Source organism: Callithrix jacchus, chromosome 14 (assembly GCF_049354715.1).
Source record: "Callithrix jacchus isolate 240 chromosome 14, calJac240_pri, whole genome shotgun sequence".
NCBI lineage: Eukaryota > Metazoa > Chordata > Mammalia > Primates > Cebidae > Callithrix > Callithrix jacchus.
The window spans coordinates 104,307,958-104,331,676 of record NC_133515.1 but is presented as its reverse complement, the minus strand read 5'-3'; the positions used below and the strand labels follow the sequence as shown (position 1 = coordinate 104,331,676).

The 23,719-nt window shown below is 42.0% G+C and overlaps 1 protein-coding gene across 2 annotated transcripts in view; it reads right to left on the bottom strand.

Annotated features, from left to right (window-relative positions):
- NOL10 (nucleolar protein 10) overlaps window positions 1-21,356 on the bottom strand; it is a 119,047-nt gene extending 97,691 nt beyond the window's left edge. Inside the window, exons 1-6 of one of the 2 annotated variants that reach the window (XM_002758034.7) lie at window positions 21,167-21,356; window positions 10,554-10,599; window positions 9,382-9,480; window positions 5,693-5,770; window positions 3,841-3,878; window positions 1,258-1,394 (exon numbers count right to left, since the gene is read on the bottom strand). In XM_002758034.7, the coding sequence (XP_002758080.3) occupies window positions 1,258-1,394; window positions 3,841-3,878; window positions 5,693-5,770; window positions 9,382-9,480; window positions 10,554-10,599; window positions 21,167-21,232 (464 nt within the window). In that variant the 5' untranslated portion in view covers window positions 21,233-21,356. The remainder of the gene's footprint in view (window positions 1-1,257; window positions 1,395-3,840; window positions 3,879-5,692; window positions 5,771-9,381; window positions 9,481-10,553; window positions 10,600-21,166) is intronic. The other variant, XM_008981135.5, reaches the window with a different exon arrangement.
- Between the last annotated feature and the right edge of the window lie 2,363 nt (window positions 21,357-23,719).

Below are 23,719 nucleotides of genomic sequence, written 5' to 3'. Positions count from 1 at the left end.
ATCTCATTAAATACTGTAGACAAACTGCCAATACTAATAGCCAAATAGATAACACTAATGCTTTGTTTAAGGACAAAACAGAAAAAACAGGCCAAACACGGTGTCTCACTTCTGTAATCCCAGCACTTTGGGAGGCTGATGCAGGCGGATCACCTAAGGTCGGAAGTCTGAGAACCGTCTGACCAACATGGAGAAATCCCATCTCTACTAAAAATACAAAATTAGCCAGGCGTGGTGGCCCATGCCCGTAATCCCAGCTATTTGAGAGGCTGAGGTAGGAGAAATCACTTGAACCCAGGAGGCAGAGGTTGTGGTGAGCCAAGATTGCACTATTGCACTCCAGCCTGGGGTACAAGAGCGAAACTCCATTTCAAAACAAACAAACAGGCCAGGTGCAGTGGTTCACGCCTGTAACCCCAGCAATTTTGCAGGCCAAGGATGGTGGATCACCTGAGGTCAGAAGTTTGAGACCAGCCTGGGCAACATGGTGAAACCCCATCTCTACTAAAAATACAAAAATTAGCCAGGCATGGTGGTGGGGATATCTGTAATCCCAGCTACTTGGGAGGCTGAGGCAGGAGAATCGTTTGAACCCAGGAAGTGGAGGTTGCAGTTAGCTGACATCACGCCACTGCACTCTAGCCTGGGCGACAAAGTGAGACTCTGTCTCTAAAAATAAATAAATAAATAAGAAATTAATTACTGATATGGAACAAACAAAGTAGAGGCAGAAATCTGGAAGATAAACAGGTAAATAAAATAATATTGTATCTCATAAATTGTGACAATTGGGCTATACTGAAAAGATGCACTTCCCATCAGTATTTCCCAATGAGACAGGTAATTTCGCAGATATATATATATTTTTTAAAGAGACAGGGTTTTACCATATATTGGTTAGGCTGGTCTCAAACTCTGAACCTCAGGTGATCCGCCCGCCTCAGCCTCCCAAAGTGCTGGGATTACAGGTGTAAGCCACCATGCCCGGCCTAATCACAGATATTTTTAACATTAGAAAATATTAAATATAACATTAGAAAATATACATATAACATAGTATATGGTACTTATAAATAAATATGTAGAAAATAGAATTTTTTTGCCTATCTTTTGTTTTCTACCTTTTTTAAGCAAGAGCCACATATCATTTTTTTTAATTAAACAAGCTATCTAAAGAGAGAAAACGTAAAGAAATTTAAGAGCAGAAGTTGGTTGTTTTAGGAGGTGAAAAGAAGGAAAGGGAACTAGATCCAATACCTTGCACCAACAAAGTACAAGTCACAGGATGGATAGTGGTAAGAGAAATCTCTCCCAAACTTCGGTATTCTGGTTTTGTAGTAAAAACCTGATTGCGAATGAAATTCAATGTATCTATCATTATGTAAGAAGACGATCTGAAAATAAAGCAAGAACATTAGTTGGCTTACATTTCTAGTTAGGTGTTTATTTCATTATCACTAAGAAACTGGCAATGAGAAAAGCTCTTGACACCTCTCTCTCACTTTCTCTTTCTAGACACACATGTCCTTGCACACTGGGACTAAGAATGAAAACTCTGCATTGGCTCCTTAATGCCTTCCTGTATGCTGAAAGCTTTTCAGCAAACCTTACCTACTAACTGAAAGACTTGGAAACGATGCCCTTCATTTACCTGGCACCAGCATGTCACGCCAGTTGGTTACCTCAATAAGCAATTTCTTCTTTCACTTGGGAAAACATTTAAATAATCCTACCATTATCACACAAGGTATGATAAACTCCTTGCATAAATCTGACTTTAGTGTACTAAAGGGTTATCTTAAACATCAGCAGGGCTGGATGTGGTGGCTCACACCTATAATCCCAGCACTTTGGGAGGCTGAGGCGGGTGGATCACCTGAGGTCGAGAGTTCGAGACCAGCTTGGCCAACACGGTGAAACCCATCTCTGCTAAAAATACAAATGTTAGCTAGGTATGGTAGCAGACGCCTGTAATCCAAGCTATTCGGGAGGCTGAGGCAAGAGAATCACTTGAACCCAGGAGGCAGAGGTTGCAGTGAACTGAAATCGTACCACTGCACTCCAGCCTGGGCGACAAGAGCAAGACTCTGTCTTAAAAACAAACAACAACAAAAACACATCAACAGGTGGTATTTAAAGGCAAATTTATCAATATTTAGAGAAAACACATTATAAAATTACACGTCCCAAAACATATGATAAATGATGACCAAAGACAAAAGGATAAACTGGACTCCCCAGTTTCCCAAACTGAATGTATGTAAAGCCCTGTCAGTAAGGAAATTCACTTCTCTTTCAAGATGCCATACGATGTCACTAAAAATTTTTCATTTTAAAATAAAAAGTTTACTGACAATTTTACAACTGTTGAAAGTGACTATAAGAGTTGAAAGACTGGCTGGGCGTGGTGGCTCACGCCTGTAATGCCCGCACTTTGGGAGGCTGAGGCAAGCGCATCACTTGAGGTCAGGAGTTTGAGGTCAGCCTGGCCAACATGGTGAAATCCTATCTCTACTAAAAACACAAAAATTAGCCAGGTGTGGAGGCGCATGCCCACAGACCCAGCTACTCGGAAGGCAGAGGCAGAGGCAGGAGAATCGCTTGAACCCAGGAAGTTGACAGTGCAGTGAGCCAAAATTGAGCCACTGCCCTCCAGCCTGGGTGACAGAGCAAGGTACGGTCTCAAAAAAGAAAAAAGAGTTGAAAGATGGACTAATGGCACCAAAAAAGGAAAGAAATCTACTCAGCTATATTTTGAACTGTTTCAGAATATACCATAACCACTTGCAAGGTTAAAAAAAAAAAAATACAACCCTCCTAGTTTACTTTTCACACATAGATACGAAAATGAAAGCAACCTGGCAAATAAATCTGGGTTAAATGTAATAATCAGAATCACAAATCTAGAATATAAGATGATATAAAAGATGACTGCTGCCAACTCTTAAAACTATAAATAAGGTCTCATATGTGATATGAAAAATTAATTTAGACATTAGATTGGCCAAAGGCTATCTGTATCATAATCATTTTAAAAGACGCTATACAGTCAGGCGTGGTGGCTCACAGCTGTAATCCCAGCACTTCCGAAGGTCGAGGCAGGAGGATCATGAAGTCAGGAGTTCAAGACCAGCCTGGCCAACATGGTGAAACCCCGTCTCTATAAAAACACACACACAAAAAGTAAGCCAGGCATGGTGGCGCAAGCCCGTAACCCCAGCTACTCGGGAGGTAGAGGCAGGAAAATCGCTTGAACCCAGGAGGTGGAGGTGGCAATGAGCCAAGACTGCACTACAGCACTCCAGCCCTGGCAAGAGAGTGAGACTCCATCTCATTTAAAAAAAAAAAAAAGATGCTATACATCTTTTAAAAATACATATTAATAGCTGAGCACAGTGGCTCACGCCTGCAATCCCAGCACTTTGGGAGGCCTAGATGGGCAGGTCACGAGGTCAGGAGTTCCAGACCAGCCTGATCAACATGGTGAAACCCCATCTCTTCAAAAAATACAAAAAAAAAATTAGCTGGGCATAGTGGCACGTGCCTGTAATCCCAGCTACTCAGGAGGCTGAGGCAGGAGAATCATTTGAACCTGAAAGACGGAGGTTGCAGTGAGCTAAGATCACACCACTGCACTCTAGCCTGGGCAACAGTGCGAGATTATCTCAAAAACAAAAAAACATATTAATGAAATGATGGGTTACTTGCCGTTTAGCGACGGAACCACACAGCCATCTCAGTTTAACAACAGAAGTATCATGAAACTGCTTATCATAAAAATAAATTCCACTCACTCATTTATTGAATTTAGTCAGTACAAACCAATGCTATAAAACATACCTTTGAGTAGTCATCAGACAAAATTTCAAAAGTGACAACTGAAAAACAAGAAATAGAAAAAATACAATTATCAATCAACATTCTAACAATGCAAACTTGATGCAAAGATTCTAATTCAACACAGAAATTATACACATACCAGTTTTTCTTTTCTGCCTCTACACAAGAAGAAAATCGCCATATTATATTGTCCCAGAATACCAACAAAAACTTGAAAGGCTCATAATTTCTCAATACACGGCAACCAGATTCGTTGTAGAACTGAAGCAAATTCACAAAATGTAATGACTTCTAAAGTCTGTCACTCTTTCTGAGATGTTGAAATCAAAATAATTTTAAAGACTTTCAAATATACATTTAAGAAAATTTTAAAAGCTATTGCTTAACAAAAAAGAAAAGTCATTTTTACCCATTCATAGTCTACCTGATAAACAAAAAGAGTGAAAAACAGCCATTATTAGTGGCACACAGAGTTCCCATTGTTTTCAGTAAACAAAGATGTAATAAGACTCTATCTCTATGGGGGAAAAAAAAGAAAAAAAATTAGCCAGGCATGGTGGTGCACACCTGTGGTCCCAGCTATCTGGGAGACTGAGATGGGAGGATTTCTTGAGCCTGGGTAGTTGAGGCTGCAGTGAGCTGTGATCACAACACTGCACTCCAGCCTGGGTGACAGAGAAAAATCCTGTTTCAAAAAAATAAAAACAAAGGGTAAAATAAGTTGGGAGACTATGCATATAATTCCACAAACACGTATCCCATTAAGTCCTTTCCCCTCAATCCCAAACACTAGGCAAACTGATAAAAGCACTTGAACTTTCCCATTTTGTTTTGTTTTGAGATGGAGTTTCGCTCTTGTTGCCCAGGCTGGAGTGCAATGGAGCAATCTCTGCTCATTGCAACCTCTGCCTCCCAGGTTCAAGTAATTCTCCTGCCTCAGCCTCCTGAGTAGCTGGAACTATAGGCATGCGCCACCATGTCCTGCTAATATTTGTGTATTTTTAGTAGAGACAGGATTTTACCATGTTGGTCAGGCTGGTCTGGAATTCCCACCTCAGGTGATCCACCCACTTCGGCCTCCCAAAGCGCTGGGATTACAGGCATGAGCCACTGTGCCTGGCTGAACTTTCCCATTTTAACTTGACTTCAGTGTCATTCAGAATTCTAAGAATGACACCCAGTGACTTTTACATTTGTATAATCCCCTTCCCTTGAGAGTGTGGGTAGAAACTGTGAATTGATAGACACTGCTCCTGTGATTACATTACATTCTATGGCAAAAGGGAGATTTATAATCATATGAGCCCTTTAAAAGCATAGTTTTCTCTGGCTGGCAGCAGAAGAGAAACAGAGATCCAAAACACAAGGGCTGGGTGCAGTGGCTCATGCCTGGAATCCCAGCACTTTGGGAAGCCAATGCAAAAGGATGGCTGAGGCCAGGGCCAGCCTGGGCAACATGGCTAGACTCCATCTCTACAAAATTATAAAATTAGTGGGTCATGGTGGCTCACATCTGTAGTAGCTTTCCACGAAAGCCAAGAAAAAGCTGATAGTCAATTCTAAAAGAACTGCAAACTAACATGTGGAAGCATCTTCTTGCCCAGCACCTCCAGGCCAGAGCTCCATCTGGTCAACACCCAGACCCCGGCTCTTAGCATAAAACCTGCACAGACTTCAGATCTACACAAACTGCGAGCTACTGAATGGATGTTCTAAGCCATCAGCATTGTAATACAGTAATCTGTTATATAACAACAGAAAACTAATTATAAACCATTCCCATTTTAAAACCAGAAGAGCAGACAAACATAAAAAGCCATTTTCATGAATTTAAATTTAGCTTCTTGCTCACCTTCTGAATCTAAACACCTTTCAAACTTCAAGGATAATTGATAGGTGTCATAACATCGAACCCGAGGTTTATATGTTCCTACAAAAAATTAATGTGATGTAAAACCTAGAGACATACTTTTCATAGTCAACATCCACAGACACAATGAGCGTACTTCTTACTCAGCAATAGGCAGGATTAAATGCAACCACATCAAAAGAAAAAGCAGCCCCTCTCAAACACCCCGAGGAAAAAATGAGCAAAAGCTATTAAGCAAGTCATAGAACACAAAACACAATAACTAATAGACTTCACAAGCAACCTAACAAAATAGATGAAAACAATAAAGCTGTTTCACCCACCATAACGGCAAAGGTAAAAAAGACGGTTAATACCTGCGTTGGTGAAAGTATAAAATATTCCCATATACTGTTGTTGATCAGTATAAAATTGACACAACTTTTTTGAAGGACAATCCCTAAAATACATGACGTTTCTATACCTTCAATCTATAGTTCAGCTTATACAAATTGAACTCACAGAAAAATATCCACAAGCCTGCCAAAGACGTTCACTGCAGCATTATTTATAAATGGTCAGCGAATAAAAATCCACTAACAGGAAAACCCTTAAATAAATGACATTAGATCCACACAAAGGACGATTACATGGCCCATAGAGTGGATGAGGCAGACCTGTAAGCGCTGACATGGAAAGCTGCCAGAACGTACTATAAAGTGAAAGTACAGTCAGGCAACAGGCCCATATAATATGATCCTAATTTTCTATAACTGATACAACTCTGTACAATGCAATAGTAACTTTGGCACTTTATCTTTTTTTTTTTTTTTTGAGAGAGAGGCTTGCTCTGTCAAGCAGGCTAGAGCGGAGTGTTATGATCTCAACTCTCTGCAACCACTGCCTCCTGGGTTCAAGCGATTCTCCTGCTTCACCCTCTCAAGTAGCTGGGATTACAGGTGTACACCACCACGCCCCAGTAATTTTTGTATTTTTAGTAGAGACAAGGTTTCACCATGTTGGTCATGCTGGTCTTGAACTCCTGACCTCAGGTGATCAACCCACCATGGCCTCCTAAAGTGCTGGGATTACAGGCATGAGCCACCACACCAGGCCCACATATTATTTATGAAATATTTTTTAAGATAAAATAAAACCAAGGAGTTCTAAATAAGAAGAAAAGCCATTAGGCTGGGCCCCAGCACTTTGGGAGGGCAAGGCAGGCAGATCACTTGAGGCAATGAGTTCGAGACCAGCCTAGCCAACATGGTGATACCCTGTCTCTACTAAAAAAATTACAAAAATTAGCCGGGTGTGGTGGTGCACACTGGTAGTCCCTGCTACTCAGAAGACTGACTCGAGAATCACTTGAGCCTGGGAAGCGGAGGCTGCAGTCAGCCGACATCATGCCACTGCACTCCAGCCTGGGTGACAGAGTGAGAATGTTTCAAAAAGAAAAAAGCCATTAATTTTGAATGGGAATAGAGGACAATTTCATAAAAGAAAGAGTGATTTAACAAATCTGTATCCTAGCTTTCTTAAATACTAGATCTGGGAGCCTAGACAAGTCACTTAGTATCTCTGGATCTATAATATGAAGAAAATGAATTCAATCTTTAAGTTTCTTCTAGTCTCCAATAAGGATGTCCATATAGCTTAGATTTCCTCAATTCTTTTTACCAGTTTTTGAACATAAAACTGAAGGCTAAGAGAGGTAGACAGTGTTAGTTAGTACGGTGATAATCATTAACACAAAGCAAAAGAGACTGGCCTGTATATGTATAAAAGGTGTTACCAAAAAGCAGGTGGTTGGAAAACGAATCCTGTTACCATAACATCAGTAAAAAATGTTTGAACTGAGTATAGGACATACGCACCAAAATCACAACCACTAAAGGTTGCCATACTGTTCAACATTCCAACACATTAAAAGTTCTCTAAACTGGCCAGGTGCAGTGCCTCACACCTGTAATCCTGGCACTTTGGGAGGCCAACGCAGGTGGATTGCCTGAGCTCAGGAGTTGGAGACCAGCTTGGTCAAGATGGTGAAAGCCCGTCTCTACTAAAATACAAAAAATCAGTCAGGCGTGGTGGCCTGTGCCTACTGCAGTCCCAGCTACTCAAGAGGCTGAGGCAGGAGAATTGCTTGAACCCAGAAGGCAGAGGCTGCAGTGAGCCAAGCACGCTACTGTACTCCGGCCTTGGCCACAGAGCAACACTCCATCTCCAAATAAAAAGTTTATCTAAATTTCATTATTTTTTGATAATGACAAATACTGTTAATGTAAAATCTTAGGGACATTTTAAAAAATTGGTATGTGATACAAAAAATCATGTTATAAGTGACCTTTGCTAAAGCTCTCATTCATTGTTATTGGGAATACAAATGATATGACCACTTTGGGAAAAGACCTGAAAGTTTCCCATAACACTACACCTATACCTACCCCAGGACCCAAAAATTCCACTCCTAGGTATTTACCTAAGACATGAAAGCATATATCCACTAAACAGACTTTTTTTTGAGACAGAGTTTCACTCTTGTTACCCAGGCTGGAGTGCAATGGCACGATCTCGGCTCACTGCAACCTCCACCTCCTGGGTTCAGGCAATTCTCCTGCCTCAGCCTCCTGAGTAGCTGGGATTACAGGCACACACCACCGTGCCCAGCTAATTTTTTGTATTTTTAGTAGAGACGGGGTTTCACCATGTTGACCAGGATGGTCTCCATCTCTTGACCTCATGATCCACCCGCCTCGGCCTCCCAAAGTGCTGGGATTACAGGCGTGAGCCACCGCACCCGGCCTAAACAGACTTCTCTGAGATTGTTCATAGCACTTTATTAGTAATAGCCCAAAAAATGAAGGAAAATAGCCCAGGTGTTCATCACATGGAGAATGGCTAAATAAACTGGTTTAGTCATATAACGAAATATTATTTGGTAATTTTAAAAAAAGCTATTGACACATACAACAACATGTATGAATCTTGGCAGGGCGCAGTGACTCATGCCTGTAATCCTAGCACTTTGGGAGGCCGAGGTGGGTGTATCACCTGACATCGGGAGTTCAAGACCAGCCTGGCCATCATGGTGAAACCCCATCTTTAAAAAAAAAAAGAACATGTATGAATCTCAAACACATGAAATAAGTCTTACAGAGAACGAATGTACTACAGGCTAAACTTATGTGTACTGAAAAAAATCAGCAATGGTGGTCTGTGCATGGGTGGGAGCAATTTTCTACAGGGAAAAAGTCTTGAGAGAGCTTTGGGTTACACAGGTGTGTGCATTTGTCAAACTATGCATTTCACCAATATACAGTTTTTTTTACCTTGTAAACAGCTATAAATAAATACTGATAAATGTTGAATTCCAGCTAACGATATATATGCTGAGGTGTTTTGTGGTGAAATATACTGGTATCTGCAACTTACACTGAAATACATAAAAGAAACAAGGTGGACTGATGTATGAACAAAGAGACAGATGCATGGGAGAAGTCAAATACTGCAGAGTAAACTATTTATTGCAGAATTTAGGTAGTAGTTAAATGGGTGTTGACAATTTTTTCAATATTTCTGTTTGAAATTTTTTATAATAAAATATTAGGGTAAAAAACAAACAAAATCTTTCCTATCACAGCATTTCCTGGTAAAGAGTGCATGGAAATCATAACCAAAAAGACGCTTACCAGTTGCTAAAATGTACTGTCCATCTTTTGACACCTTAATAGTGGTACATACAGTGGGCATTTCAAAATCCTGAATAAGTTCAATTCTCCTACGGACATCTAAAAAGAGAAAAAAACAACTAGTTTAACGAAATGTGCTTATTCTTTGTCATAAGAAGACAACATGTGCCGAGCAGTCAGCACAGCTATAAACAGGTAAAATTCATCCCAAATGCTTCCTGGCCTTGGGAAAGGACACTAGCACAAGCCCAACCATTAAACAGCAAAGGATTTTCTCTTAGTTTATACACTGTTTTTCTAAGCTAAGTATTTCATTTGTACTTTTCCAAAAAAAAAAGTATCATCGTTAATTGAAAAAAATTTTTCACAACAGTGTATCAAACATCCAGTGTTAAATATACATAAAAAGTAGGAAGAGCATAAACATTAAGCCACTTTTTTTTTTTGAGACAGGGTCTCACTCTGTCGCCCAGGCTGGAGTGCAGTGGCACGATTATGGCTCACTGCAGCCTCAACCTCCCAGGTTTAAGTAATTCTCACACCTCAGCTCCCCAGAGAGGTAGGACTACAGGTGCATGCCACCGCACCCAGATATTTTTATACTTTTTGTAGAGATGGGGTTTTGCCACATTGCCCGGGGTGGTCTCAGACTTCTGGGTTCAAGCAATCCTCCCACTTCAGCCTCCCAAAGTTCTGGGATTACAGGAGTGAGCCACCGAACCAGGCCCCTAAACCACTATAACAACTCAATCATGGCAAAGACATGAAACAGTAACAGGCTAACTTATTAGTCAATAAGGGAAAATCAAATCCCATACCCACCAGGAACATATCGACCACAACAAAGTTTCTTAAGAAGGAGATGGGCTGGGTGCAGTGGCTCACGCCTGTAATCCCAAAACTTTGGGAGGCCAAGGTTGGAGGATTGCTCAAGCCCAGGAGTTAGAGACCAGCTCGGGCAACACAGCGAGACCCCATGTCAAAGGGAAAAAGAAAAGAACCAAGAGCATTCATTTCCCACTGTGTGTTACTACATTCTTACAAATCCTCATTTACATATGATAACAGCATATGCAATGAGTAAAATATGTAATGAGTACAATAAGATAATGAGTAAAAGCATGAGAACACGGATCACTAATGCAGCTGAAGTGAGAGAAAACAATACTCACCTACATCTTTCTTCTGTAGTGCTCTCTTCTTCCTATCAGAAAGCCACTGAAAGAAAATGAAGAGACTTTATTTTAAAACAAATTTAGCTAAATTATTTTCCAGCTTGCAAAAATAATACATGCTTATATTTTAAAATTCAAACCTTCCAGGGATATATAACATAGGAAATAAAAAAATTCTCTAATCCAAACCCTACTCTTATACTAAATATCTCCTGGATTGTTTTTCTTGTGTATACTTACACACATTAGACACTTTTTTTTTAATTTTTACTTTTTTAGAGACAGGGTCTCATTCTTGCCCAGTCTAGAGTGCAGTGATACGATGCAACCAGCTCATTGCAGCCTCAAACTCCTGGGCTCAAACCATCCTCTCTCCTTTGCCTCCCAAAGTGCTAGGTCCACTGAAATGGGCCATGAGGTCCAGCCAGATAATAAATTTTTTGAACTACCATCTTTTACACAAGAGAAAATCAAGGCATCTAACCAATCTAAAGGAAAGCAGAAAGCCTCAAGTATTCTGGGTTATAATTAAATATATGAAACAATTTAATCTATTTAAGTGAAAATTTATAAAGTAAAACATAGGAGAATGTTTCCTATAGAAATATATTTTTTACAAAGAATAAAACCAGATAAAAAACTGACCAAATAGCCGATACTTAATTACAAAAAAATGATACACTTTATAGCCATATTCTTCTGATACCAGGTTTTGCTCTGGAGTTAATGAGCCCAGTTCAGCCAGCAGTATAATTCCACGGCATGCTCAGGTGCCAGTGGCGAAGCACTCGTCAGCTACGATTATCCTAAAGCAGTGGTTCTCAAGCTGGGGCAATTATTAATTGCTGAAGACATCTCTGGTTGTCACAACTTGGGGATATGCTCCTGGTATCTGGTGGGCAGAGGTGAGAGATGATGCCAAACACGCTACGATACATAAGACAACCCCCACAACAAGGAGCTGTCCAGACCAAAATGGCTATAAAGGCAAGGCTTAAAAACTCTATCCTAAAGAAAGAAAAGCAAGAGAAAAACTAAGAGATGTCCTTTCTAAACTGTACAGCCCTTCTCAGACACATGACATAATAATCTTTAGGACTCTGGTCATGCAGACTCACCATGGAAGACCCTAAGTATGACACCTGAGGCAGCGTCCACACTTGCAGAGGGACACTACCTTGATGAGCCTCAGTCTGAGCCACAGCTTCCTTCTGCCTTTGTATGTAGCATACTGATTTACAGGTTTATGCTACTCCTTGTGATTATTTGCTCTGATTTGAGTTTTGGCAGTAAGGTATCAATTAAAAGTGACATTAAGTTTATTTCTGGGCACTCAATGTAATTTTACATTAACTTTATACAAACAGAACAAAGACATATTGCTAGGGATTCCCCCTATTAACCAGGATTCAATTTCCTCTTCTCAGGAAGCTGTGCTCAAGGAAGCAGGCAGTTCATACAATAACTAGTCTCATATATCCTGTGCAAACAAGCATGGGGGAAAAAAGACAGAGATTTCCTTCTAACTAGGAGCCTAAGACCCAAAGGGGCAAGAAATTCTCAACACAGTGAAGGTAGGAAGGAAGGAAAGTTCATTCAGCAGTGTCTGTACAAACTCACAGCACTACAGGAGACCACATGAGGAGTCAGCATGAAACAGGAACATATAAACCTAAGTTTTTAAAAATGTCTTTTTAAAGTTCACCAAGAACTGAAAGTTGTTCACTAAATTCAGCCCTCTTCTCTGTATTCTATAAAATCAAATAAAGAGCCGTACTTAGCCAGGTGCAGTGGCTCACACCTGTAATCCAAGCAATTTGGGAGGACGAGGCAGGTGTTCAAGACCAGCCTGGTCAACAAGGTAAAACACCATCTCTACTAAAAATACAAAAAATTAGATGGGCATGGTGGCATGGACCTATAATCCCAGCTATCTGGGAGGCTGAGGCAGGAGAATTGCTTGAACCTGGGAGGCAGAGGTTGCAGTGAGCCAAGATCACACCATTGCACTCCAACCTGGGCAACAGGGCAAGACTCCATCTCGGAGTGGGGTGGTGGGGGTTAGGAGGGAAGAACTGTACTCAAGCAGGCTGAGGTGGCTTATGCCTGCAATCCCAACACTTTGATAGGCCAAGACAAGAGGATCACTTGAGCACAGAAGTTTGATACCATCCTGGGCAACATAGCAAGACACCATCTCTACAAAAAAATAAAAATTAGCTGGGTGTGGTGGCACATGCCTGCAGTCCCAGCTACCCAAAAGGCTAAGAAAGCAGACTCACTTGAGTCTGGGAGGTCAAGGCTGCAGTGAGCTGTGATTGTGCCACTGCACTCCAGCCTGGGTGACAGAGCAAGAACCTGTCTCAAAAAAAAAAAAAAAAAAAAAAAATACTGTACTCATCCGATATAAAAGAAGTTCATCAAAAACCCAGCAAAAGAGCTGTGGAAATGCAGATGACTTCATTCTCTCACTGAACAGTGTCTCATTGCTGCTGGGTGAAAAAAAGACCCCATTTGCTCTCACATTTGAAGTAAGGCAAAGCAAAACATGCAATCTGTTGGTAACTTAGAAATGCTTTAAAGGAAGATTGAGCGAAAGAGAATAGCAGTTCTCAAACTTTTTGTTCTCAGTATTCCCTCACACTCTTTATGGAGGACCCCAAAGAGCTTTTGTTTATGTGGGTTATAGCTATTAATATTTAATGTATGACACATAAAAACTGAGATATTATTTAAATATGTACTTATTCAGTTAAAAACCGCCCCATTACATGTTAATCAAAATAACACTTTTATGAAAAATAGCTATATTCTTAAATCTCTTTAATAGCAAATACCTGTAGATTCTTGTGTCTGCTTCTGAAACCAACCTACTTTTATTTTAGTTGAAGAATATGAAGAAAATAAGGCCTCAGGTTTGGGCTGGGTGTGGGAGAAAAAAATATATTAAAAAAAAAAGAAAAGAAAAGAAGGCCTCACACAGACATCCAGTTAGAAAAGGAAGAGAGCAAAGATAGTCCTCTCAGGTAAGTGTGGCTATTCTTCTTTGGTACTATGCCAAAACTCAGCAAGTGTAGTTTCTTCAACGTTAGTTGTAACGTGGAATGTAAAAGCCCTATCCACCATTTTTTGTTTGTTTGTTTTTTTGAGAAGGAGTTTTGTTCTTGTTGCCCTGGCTAGAGTGCAATGACGCGATCTCAGCTCACCAAAACCTCTACCTCACAGGTTCAAGAGATTCTCCTGCCTCAGTCTCCCAAGTAGCTGAGATTACAGGCATGCGCCACCAAGCCTGGCTAATTCTGCATTTTTAGCAGAGACAGGGTTTCTTCATGTTGGTCAGGCTGGTCTCGAACTCCCAACCTCAGGTGATCCACCTGCCTTGGCCTCCCAAAGTGCTGGGATTATAGGCGTGAGCCACTGCACCCAGCCTCTCAACAAATTTTTGGTACTCTAGTATGCTAAAACTCCTTGGTGTATCTTTGCTTTCTGGGTCTTTGACCCTGCACGACTTTAGAACATCAGACACTGGTCAATTTGGAAAGTATTCATTCACTGGTTACACAGAAGCAATCCATTGTTGACATATTTCATTAACTAGCATCAAAAATTCATATTTATTAACATCACCACCAATCTCATCGGAAAAGTTTGAAAGTTCTGGAAAGCTATCAAGCTCATGGTGGTGGAGAAAGGTTTTCTAAGATTCTACCTTTCACATTAAAGCCAAGAAAATGCCTGCCAAATACCTGAGTCTGAATAACAACCGTTTATCCCTAAGCCATATTTTCAAGTAAAAATGTTGTTTCATGTAAAAACAGCTACTTCAGCTCACAACTGAAACAATGCACAAGTGCTTTTCCTCAAGACAAGCCCTGTACGCACTGCGGATACAGAACTGCTCACACACTGCCCACCTCCTCACACAGAATCCAAAAACAAGTTTCAAGAAATAATTTTTTAGGCCAGGTGCAGTGGCTCACGCCTATAATCCCAGCACTTTGGGAGGCTGAGGCAGGTGAATCACCTGAAGTCAGGAGTTTGAGACTAGCCTAGCCAACATGGTTAAACTCTGTCTCTACTAAAAATACAAAAAAATAGCTGGGCACGGTGGCACATGCCTGTAATCTCAGCTATTCGGGAGGCTGAGTCAGGAGAATCGATTGAATCCAGGAGGAGGAGGTTGCAGTGAGCCAAGATTGTACCACAACACTCCAGCCTGGGCAACAACAGTGAAACTCAGCCCCCCCCACCCCCCCAAAAAAACCATATTTTTTAAAGCTTCTCAAAGGCATTCTTAAGTAAAACTAGCAGTTTTGGCTTTGATTACAGTGCATGGTGGAGAAGAATATAGTGACAACTAACAGTCTGGTGTCACTGCTTCAGCAGTTACAAAGGTACCAGCAGTTTTATCCATGACTTTTGCACCATCAGAACAAATGCCAACAAAGTGAGAAAGGTCAATTAACAGCATGATTGTGCAAACAGTCTGAGCTGGTGGACCCTCTGGAAAAGTCTTGGGGATCTTCAGGGCCTCAGAGTCTGCTTTGAGAACCACTGTATTAATGAGTAAGAGTGAAGCAAAGGTCAAGGTTAAGTCTGTATAAGAGAGGAAAAAAACAGGCTTACTCACTGGAAAACTGACAAAAATAAATTTAACAGCATTAAAAATACACCGGGCACGGTGGCTCACGCCTGTAATCCTAGCACTTTGGGAGGCCGAGGTGGGTGGATCACCTGAGGTAGTTCAAGACCAGCCTGGCCATCATGGTGAAACCCCATCTTTATTTAAAAAATAATAAAAATAAAAATACTATAAAAGCTGATTAACTCGAGAATGGGCGATTTTAGGCCAAAATGTGTAAATAAAAATCATAGCCCCAGGTCAAAAGTGTGATGTGGCTGAAAATGAAAAATTAACTTTATTCATTAATAGATTAAACAAATATTGATTTATACAACTAAATGCCAGTAGATGGGCATAGCAATAGTAAATAAAACAGGAAAAAAGAAAACAACCCTCTTGGCCGGGTACAGTGGTTCATACCTATAGTCCCAGCACCGAGGCAAGTGGATCACTTGAGCCCAGGCGTTTGAGACCAGTCTAGCAACATAGTGCGATCACTGTCTTTACCAAAAAAAAAAAAAAAAAAAAAAAAAGCTGGGTGTGTTGGTGAACAGCTGTAGTCCCAGCTACTCAGGAGGCTGAGATGCAAGGGTTGTTGAGCCAGGGAAGTCAAGGCTGAAGTGAGCTATGACTGTGCCACTGCACTCCGGCCTGGGCAACGGTTTCCAAAAAAAAAAATTTTTTTTAATTAAAAAATGTAAAAGCCCCTCCTTTTGTGAAGCTTTCTTTCAAGTGAGGGAACACCAACAAATGAGGAAGTAAAATAATTAGAATGTCAGATGGTTACGTATGCCACGGAAAAAAGAAGGCAAGAAAAGGAGACAAAGTGTTGGTGGAGAATTATAATTTTAAACAATGTTAAGGTTCTCGTGAGCAACAACCTGAAAGGCACGAGGAGGCAAGCCTGGTGAGTATCTGGGAGAAAAGCAGACAAAGGTCCTAAGGCAGGAGGGTGGTCTCGAGCAGTGAAGGGACGTGTGAGGCTAGCGTCAAGTGGAGAGCAGTGAAAGGAGTTCAGAGAGGACGGCAGGAGGCACATCAAGGAGGACCTTGCAGGTCACTCAAAGGACTCTGGTTTTCACCCCGAAGAGGCCAGGAGCCACTGGAGAGTTTTGAGTAGAGGATCATTCTGGCAGCTGAATGATAACAAACCGCGGAATAAAGGGGGTAGAGGGTGGAAACTGAGAAACTGCTTAGAAGTCAACTGTAGTATCATTGAATAGGGGTGTTATATACACAATTAAAAAAAAGAAAGAAGTCAACCGTAGTATCATCGAATAGGGGTGTTATATACGCTATTAAAAAAAGAAAGAAGTCAACCGCAGTATCATCGAATAGGAGTGTTATATACGCTATTAAAAAAAGGAAGAAGTCCATATCCTTTGCCCACTTTTGAATGGGCTTGTTTGTTTTTTTTCCTGTAAATCTGCTTGAGTTGTTTGTAAATTCTGGATATCAGCCCTTTGTCAGATGGGTAGACTGCGAAAATTTTTTCCCATTCTGTTGGTTGCCGATCCACTCTAGTGACTGTTTCTTTTGCCGTGCAGAAGCTGTGGAGTTTCATTAGGTCCCATTTGTCTATTTTGGCTTTTGTTGCCAATGCCAGTTAGAATGGCGATCATTAAAAAATCTGGAGACAACAGATGCTGGAGAGGATGTGGAGAAAAAGGAACACTTTTACACTGTTGGTGGGAGTGTAAATTAGTTCAACCATTGTGGAAGACAGTGTGGCGATTCCTCAAGGCCTTAGAAATAGAAATTCCATTTGACCCAGCAATCCCATTACTGGGTATATATCCAAAAGACTATAAATCGTTCTACTATAAGGACATATGCACATGAATGTTCATTGCAGCACTGTTTACAATAGCAAAGACCTGGAATCAACCCAAATGCCCATTGATAATAGACTGGATTGGAAAAATGTGGCACATATACACCATGGAATATTATGCAGCAATCAGAAATGATGAGTTCGTGTCGTTTGTAGGGACATGGATGAATCTGGAAAACATCATCCTCAGCAAACTGACACAAGAACAGAAAATGAAACACCGCATATTCTCACTCATAGGTGGGTGATGAAAAATGAGAACACATGGACACAGAAAGGGGAGTACTAAACACTGGGGTCTATTGGGGGGAAAGGGGAGGGCCAGTGGGAGGGGGAGGTGGGGAGGGATAGCCTGGGGAGAAATGCCAAATGTGGGTGAAGGGGAGAAGAAAAGCAAAGCACACTGCCATGTGTGTACCTATGCAACTGTCTTGCATGCTCTGCTCATGTACCCCAAAACCTATAATCCAATAAAAAATTAAAAAAAAAAAAAAAAAAAAAAGGAAGAAGTCAACCGCAGTATCGTCGAATAGGAGTGTTATATACGCAATTAAAAAAAGGAAGAAGTCAACCATAGTATCGTCGAATAGGAGTGTTATATACGCAATTAAAAAAAGGAAGAAGTCAACCGCAGTATCGTCGAATAGGAGTGTTATATACGCAATTAAAAAAAGGAAGAAGTCAACCGCAGTATCGTCGAATAGGAGTGTTATATACGCAATTAAAAAAAGGAAGAAGTCAACCGCAGTATCGTCGAATAGGAGTGTTATATACGCAATTAAAAAAAGGAAGAAGTCAACCGTAGTATCGTCGAATAGGAGTGTTATATACGCAATTAAAAAAAGAAAGAGGTCAACCATAGTATCGTCGAATAGGAGTGTTATATACGCAATTAAAAAAAGGAAGAAGTCAACCGCAGTATCGTCGAATAGGAGTGTTATATACGCTATTAAAAAAAGGAAGAAGTCAACCGTAGTCACTGCAATTGCACAATCCAGGGGTGACGGTGTCCTGAATCAGAGTGACAGTAATGGAGATGACTGAATTCTGGATCTACACTGAAGACAGAACCAACAGCTTTTCTAGTGGATTGTATAAGCAAAGAAGCAACAACAATAAAAAACCCTCCAGTGGTTCTGGCATCAACTGCTTCAGGGATGGAGCTGCCACTGACAGAGCGGGAAGACCACAGGTTGGAGGAGCAGGGTATGAGGGGGGAAAGCTGGTGTTCTCTGGACAGGTGAAGTTTGAGATGCCCATCAGCTATCCAAGTGGAGATGTTAAGGAACAGCTGGATACGCAAGTCCAGTTCAGAGTAGAGGTAAGGGCTAGAAACATCAATGTGACAGTTATCAATATGCAGATATGCTTAAAGCCAGCAGACTGGACAGATCACCCAGGGAGCAAATATAGAGGCTTCTCTACATTAATAGAAAGGTCGAGCCCAGAAGAGAAATAATATTTGCATAGATCAGACAACAGCTGGGGTTCCACATGTAGCTTAGGTACCAACCTCAAAGAAATAACTATGAAACATTAACCAGGACAAGCAGGGTTTCCAAATCCACTCAGCTCAAGCTACTCTCCCTGGCACTCCCCGGGAACTACTTGCCAAGGTCGGTGGTGCTCTGTATCACGTCAAAGTCAATGGTCTCTTTTCTGCCCTCATCTTACTAAAGCTCTCAGTAGCCGTTGACACAGGTGACCACTCCCTCCTCCTTGAAACACTTGCTTCTACAAAACTACACATTTCTGATTCTCCCCTTTCATCAGTGCCTACTGCTCTTTCTTCTTTGCTAGCTTCCCCTCTTCTTCTTGGATGACAAATGTTAACACTGCCTTAGGTCCTTGGCCCAGTTCTCTTCTCTGTTCATTCTTTCACAGTATGATCTCACCTAGCCTCAAACAACGACAGTGACTCCACCTGCAATCTCCATACAGTATCCATGCAACTGCTAACTACTCAATTGGTATGTATTAGAACTTCAAACATTCATTATTGAAAATAAAACTCTTGATTCTTTTTGTTCATTACCTTCCTCCTCCCCACCCTTCAATGTGCTCCTTCTTGATTCTTCTCCTGTCAGCAGCACCACCATGCACCCGCCTGTTCGGACTCAAAACTGAAGAGCTCTCTGATTCCTTCCTTTTTGTCTCCTCAACTTCCCTCTACCAACAATCCAATCCATTATCAAGTTCCATTAGCCCTACCTCCAAAATAGCTCCTGAAACTCACTGTGTCTTAGCATTTTCTTTGCTACCAGGCAAGTCCAAGCCACCAAAGTCATTCACTTGAACTACCTAACTCAACCCCAGTCGAACCCTCCTCAGCTAGTCATTTGTCACACAGCAGCCCACGTCAAAACACAACAGTGACTTCCAACAGCACTAAGAATAAAACTTGAACTTACGGCTGGGCGTGGTGGCTCATGCCTGTAATCCTAGCACTTTGGAAGGCCGAGGTGGGTGGATCACCTGAGGTCAGGAGTTCAAGACCAGCCTGGCCATCATGGTGAAACCCCATCTTTAAAAAAAAAAAAATCTTAAAAAAAAAAAGAGTAAAAAAAAATATTTTATATGTGTTTTAAAATTTTAAAAAAGAAAAACGATAAATAAGGCAAATAAATAAATAAACAAACAAACAAAAACTTGAACTTCCTACCCTTCCTACCAGGCCTACTTCTCCAGCCTCATCCACCTGCTCTCTCCCCTCACTCAGCATACTACGATCACACCTGTGCCTCCTCTGGTCCTTCTCCATGTCCAGTGCATTCTCACGTGGGGACCTTTGTACTTTCTGCTCTCAGCACTGAAAACTCTTCCCTTTATCTTCACATGATTGGCTCCTCTTCATCGTTCAAGTTTCTGCTCAAATGCCACCTCCTATAGAGAGGCCTTCCCCGAAGGCTTTATCCAAAACACTTTCTCTGAACACTTTATCCAACACAGCTCTCTTCCAATCATTCATCACGAAAAGTACTTTTGACTACCTGAAATTGCCTTCTCATTTACTCACTTGTTTATTATCCTTTCCCTCAACGGGAAACCTTATCTAAGACATCCACCATATATCCCAATACTTAATACAGAGCTGCTTGCACATGGTAACTTCTCAGTAAGTGTGGAGAATGAATGAACAAAATGAGAAAGATCATGCGGTGTGAAGAACAATTGGAAGATGGGATTATTTAAACCGGAATTTTGAGAAGAAAGGAAAAACCTAATCACTGGCTCCAAATTTCTTTAGGTGCAGACACATGGAAGGAGAGCTCTATTTACTGTTTTCCAGGGGCAGGACTCAGACCAACAGTGGCATGCTGTAAAGTGACATGTTTGAAAACCACCTTCTAACAAGTGCAGAGTCTCAAAATGGAAATGAGCTTCCATAAAAGGTAGTGCTCAATGGTAGTGCTTTCACAGAGGCTTGATCACTTAAAAGAAATAAAAGACAAGTTTCAGAACCTAGGTGTGTCATGCTGGACAAGTCACCCTTCCCCTTGCTGGATCTCAGCTGCATATTAAACGCATTACTAAATCTCAGCTGCATTATTAAACACGGTAAGATTGGAAGAGAATTACCGATTTGTCCAATCCCTTTCCAACTTTAAGACAAGGAACCAGGTTAAGTTCAGCAAGTCTCGAAAACACTGTCCTCTACATCAGAAACTCTACAAATGTGAAGTCTGTATCGCTCTTGTTCACTGCTGTATCCCTAGGACCTGGCAAATGATACGAACTCAACAAACAGCTGACAGGGCAGACATGAAAATGGGGAGGTGGTTAATATGGAGTAGAGATCTGTCCATCAATCTGTCCACATTTTCCTCCTCGGTGTGTGGCAGGGACTGTGAACATCCAAAGAAGCCCAAATGGAAGGGTTCTCTGGAACAGAGAACTTTGCAAAAGCTGCAGCAAAGCTCACTGACCCTTATTACCTCTTGGTTCAGCTTCTGGCGCAGTAACAGCAGTATCCTCGTCTCCCAATGCCGGCAATCTCCCCAGGGAACCGTCAGCCTCCTCTGGGCCTCCCCGAGTCGGGGGCTGACATGGGTCCAGCTAAAACATAGGCTAGGGCCGAGGAGAGGGGCGGCTGCCCCACGAGGGGAACGATCCTAAAGAGCTCGAGAGTGAGGGGGCCGGGAAGTGACTCACCTCAGGAAGGGACTTGCCGCAGCTGAGACTGTAGATCTTCACCTCGTTGAGGCTGGAGACTTGCATGGCGGCGCCGAGAAGCGGTGAACACCGTTCGAGTCCCAGCTCCTTTCCCACCCGCGTGGTCGAGCACCGGCAACCCAGAACCTCTAAGCCCTTAGTCCGCGGCGTGCGGCCGCTGGCGCCGGCTGATGACGCACTTCCGGGCGCCAGAAAAAAACACACACACACACGTACGCACGCACACACACGCACGTGCGCGTGCACGTCCCAGGAAGAGGGAAGGTGGCTGAATCCGGGGAAACCGGCGGCCGGGAGGAAAACTAGTGAGGTTCTGGCAACGCGGCGCGGCTGTAGGCGACGCCGCTACGGGCAAGACTAGACTCTGCTCTCCCTGCTGTTAACATCCTGAGCTGCAGGAGGAGGCTTTCGGGTCTCTGCCCAGGCCGAGATATCCTCACCGGCGGGGGCGAGGCGGTTCAGCGTGTGAACCTAACCGGCGAAGGCGACCAGGGTGCGAAATTCTGAGTGGAAGTGTATTCTTTTCTCTCCTCCAATGTTTCTGCGATGTTACATCAGAAATACTGTAGGCCAGGTGCCGTGGCTCACGCCTGTAATTCCAGCACTTTGGGAGGTCGAGGCCGGCGGATCACCTGAGGTCAGGAGTTCAAGACCAGCCTGGCCAACATGGTGGAACCCCCCCCCCCCCGTATACACTAAAAATACAAAAATTAGCCTGGCCTAGTGGCCCGCGCCTGTGATCTCAGCTAATCTGAAGACTGCGGCGAGGGAATCGCGTGAACCCGGGCGGCAGAGGTTGCAGTGAGCCGAGGTCGCTCACTGCCCTCCAGCCTGGGTGGCAGAGTGAGACTCTTGCATAAAAGAAAAAAAAAAAAAAAAAAAAAGGAGTCATTTTATTTCTTCAGAAATAGAAATTTTCTGGCCTCCAAATCCTAGTTTCTGCATATTTGAATATTATCACGATTGCTTACCAGTCCCCAGTCTTAATATCTCTACAACTAAATGCCTTAACTGAACTCCTCTCAATATTCCTTTTTTTTTTTTTTTGAGACAGAGTCTGTTGCCAGGCTGGAATGCAGTGGCGCAATCTTGGCTCACTGCAACCTCTGCCTCCCGGGTTCAAGCCATTCTCCTGCCTCAGGCTCCGGAGTAGCTGGGATTACAGGCACACGCCACCACACCCAGCTAATTTTTGTATTTTTAGTAGAGAGGGAGGTTTCACCATGTTGGCCAGGATGGGCTCCATCTCTTGACCTCGTGATCCACCCACCTCAGCCTCAGAGTGCTGGGATTACAGGCGTGAGCCACCGCGCCCAGCCTCTGTGCTCTTTTGCTTGGTTAATAGCATTACTGTTTTCACAGTCACCTAGGCCAAAACTGTACAGTCATCTTCGAACCATTCCTATCTCTGGCCCCCACTTTTCAGTATCTAAATCTGGACATTTCTAATTATGAAATAATTCTTTAATCTGTTTTCATTCCTCCTGCTGAAACTCAAATACTTACTGTTTTTGGATTATCACTTTCCCAACTGATCTTCCTACCTCCTTTGATTTAATGAGTAAATTATTTTATGCCTTACTTTATAAAACCCAAATGTTACTGTTTTGCTCTTCTACCCAGAACATTTCGGAAACTCTCGAATACCAACACCACATTGCATGTGAATTAAGTTGACAGTTCTTCGTGGACCCTATATCATTTGTCTTTATGTTTTCTATCCTCCCCATCAACCCCTACCCAGAGTACCAGAACAGTGCCCCGCCTCTATTAGGCATTGCTACATATTTACATTTAGCCTTGTACCTAGGGATACATTCCTAAACTCTGTCCTCAAATCCTCCATGAACTAATTTTTAATTTTCTGCACTAGTTACAGTTTAAAAAAAAAAAAAAACTGTAAACGTTCTTGGGAAAGGTGGCATAATAGAATGGTTAGATCACAGACTCTGACTTGGCTTGGTGGCACAGGCCTATAGTCCTAGCTACTAGTAAAACTGAAGCGGGAGACTCACTTGAGCCCAGGAGTTCTTGGCTATCACATGCTGTGAGCATTGGGTGTCCTTAGTTTGGCATCAATATGGTGACCCCACAGAAGCCGGGGACCACCATATTACCTAAGGGTGAGTGAAGCGGCCCAGATCAGAAATGGAGCAAGTCAAAACTCCCATGCTTATCAGTAATGGGATCATGCTTGTGAATAACACTGTACTCCAGCTTGGGCAACATAGCAAGACCCTAATTCTTGAAAAATAAATAAAGATCACAGACTCTGAAACCAGACTGGCAGGGTTCAAATCCTGACTGCCATTGTCAACTGAAAGATATTAGGTAAGTTACTTAACCTCTCTGTGCCTCTGTAAAATGGAGATAACATTACTATCCACTTCACAGCGTTATGAGGATGAAATAAATTCAGATTTATATAGCGTTTGGAACCCAGTACTTGATACCTAGCAAGACCATGTAAGTGTTTGTAAAATAAAACTGAAAATAAATGCCATACACCAAATAAATGGAAATAATCCAAAT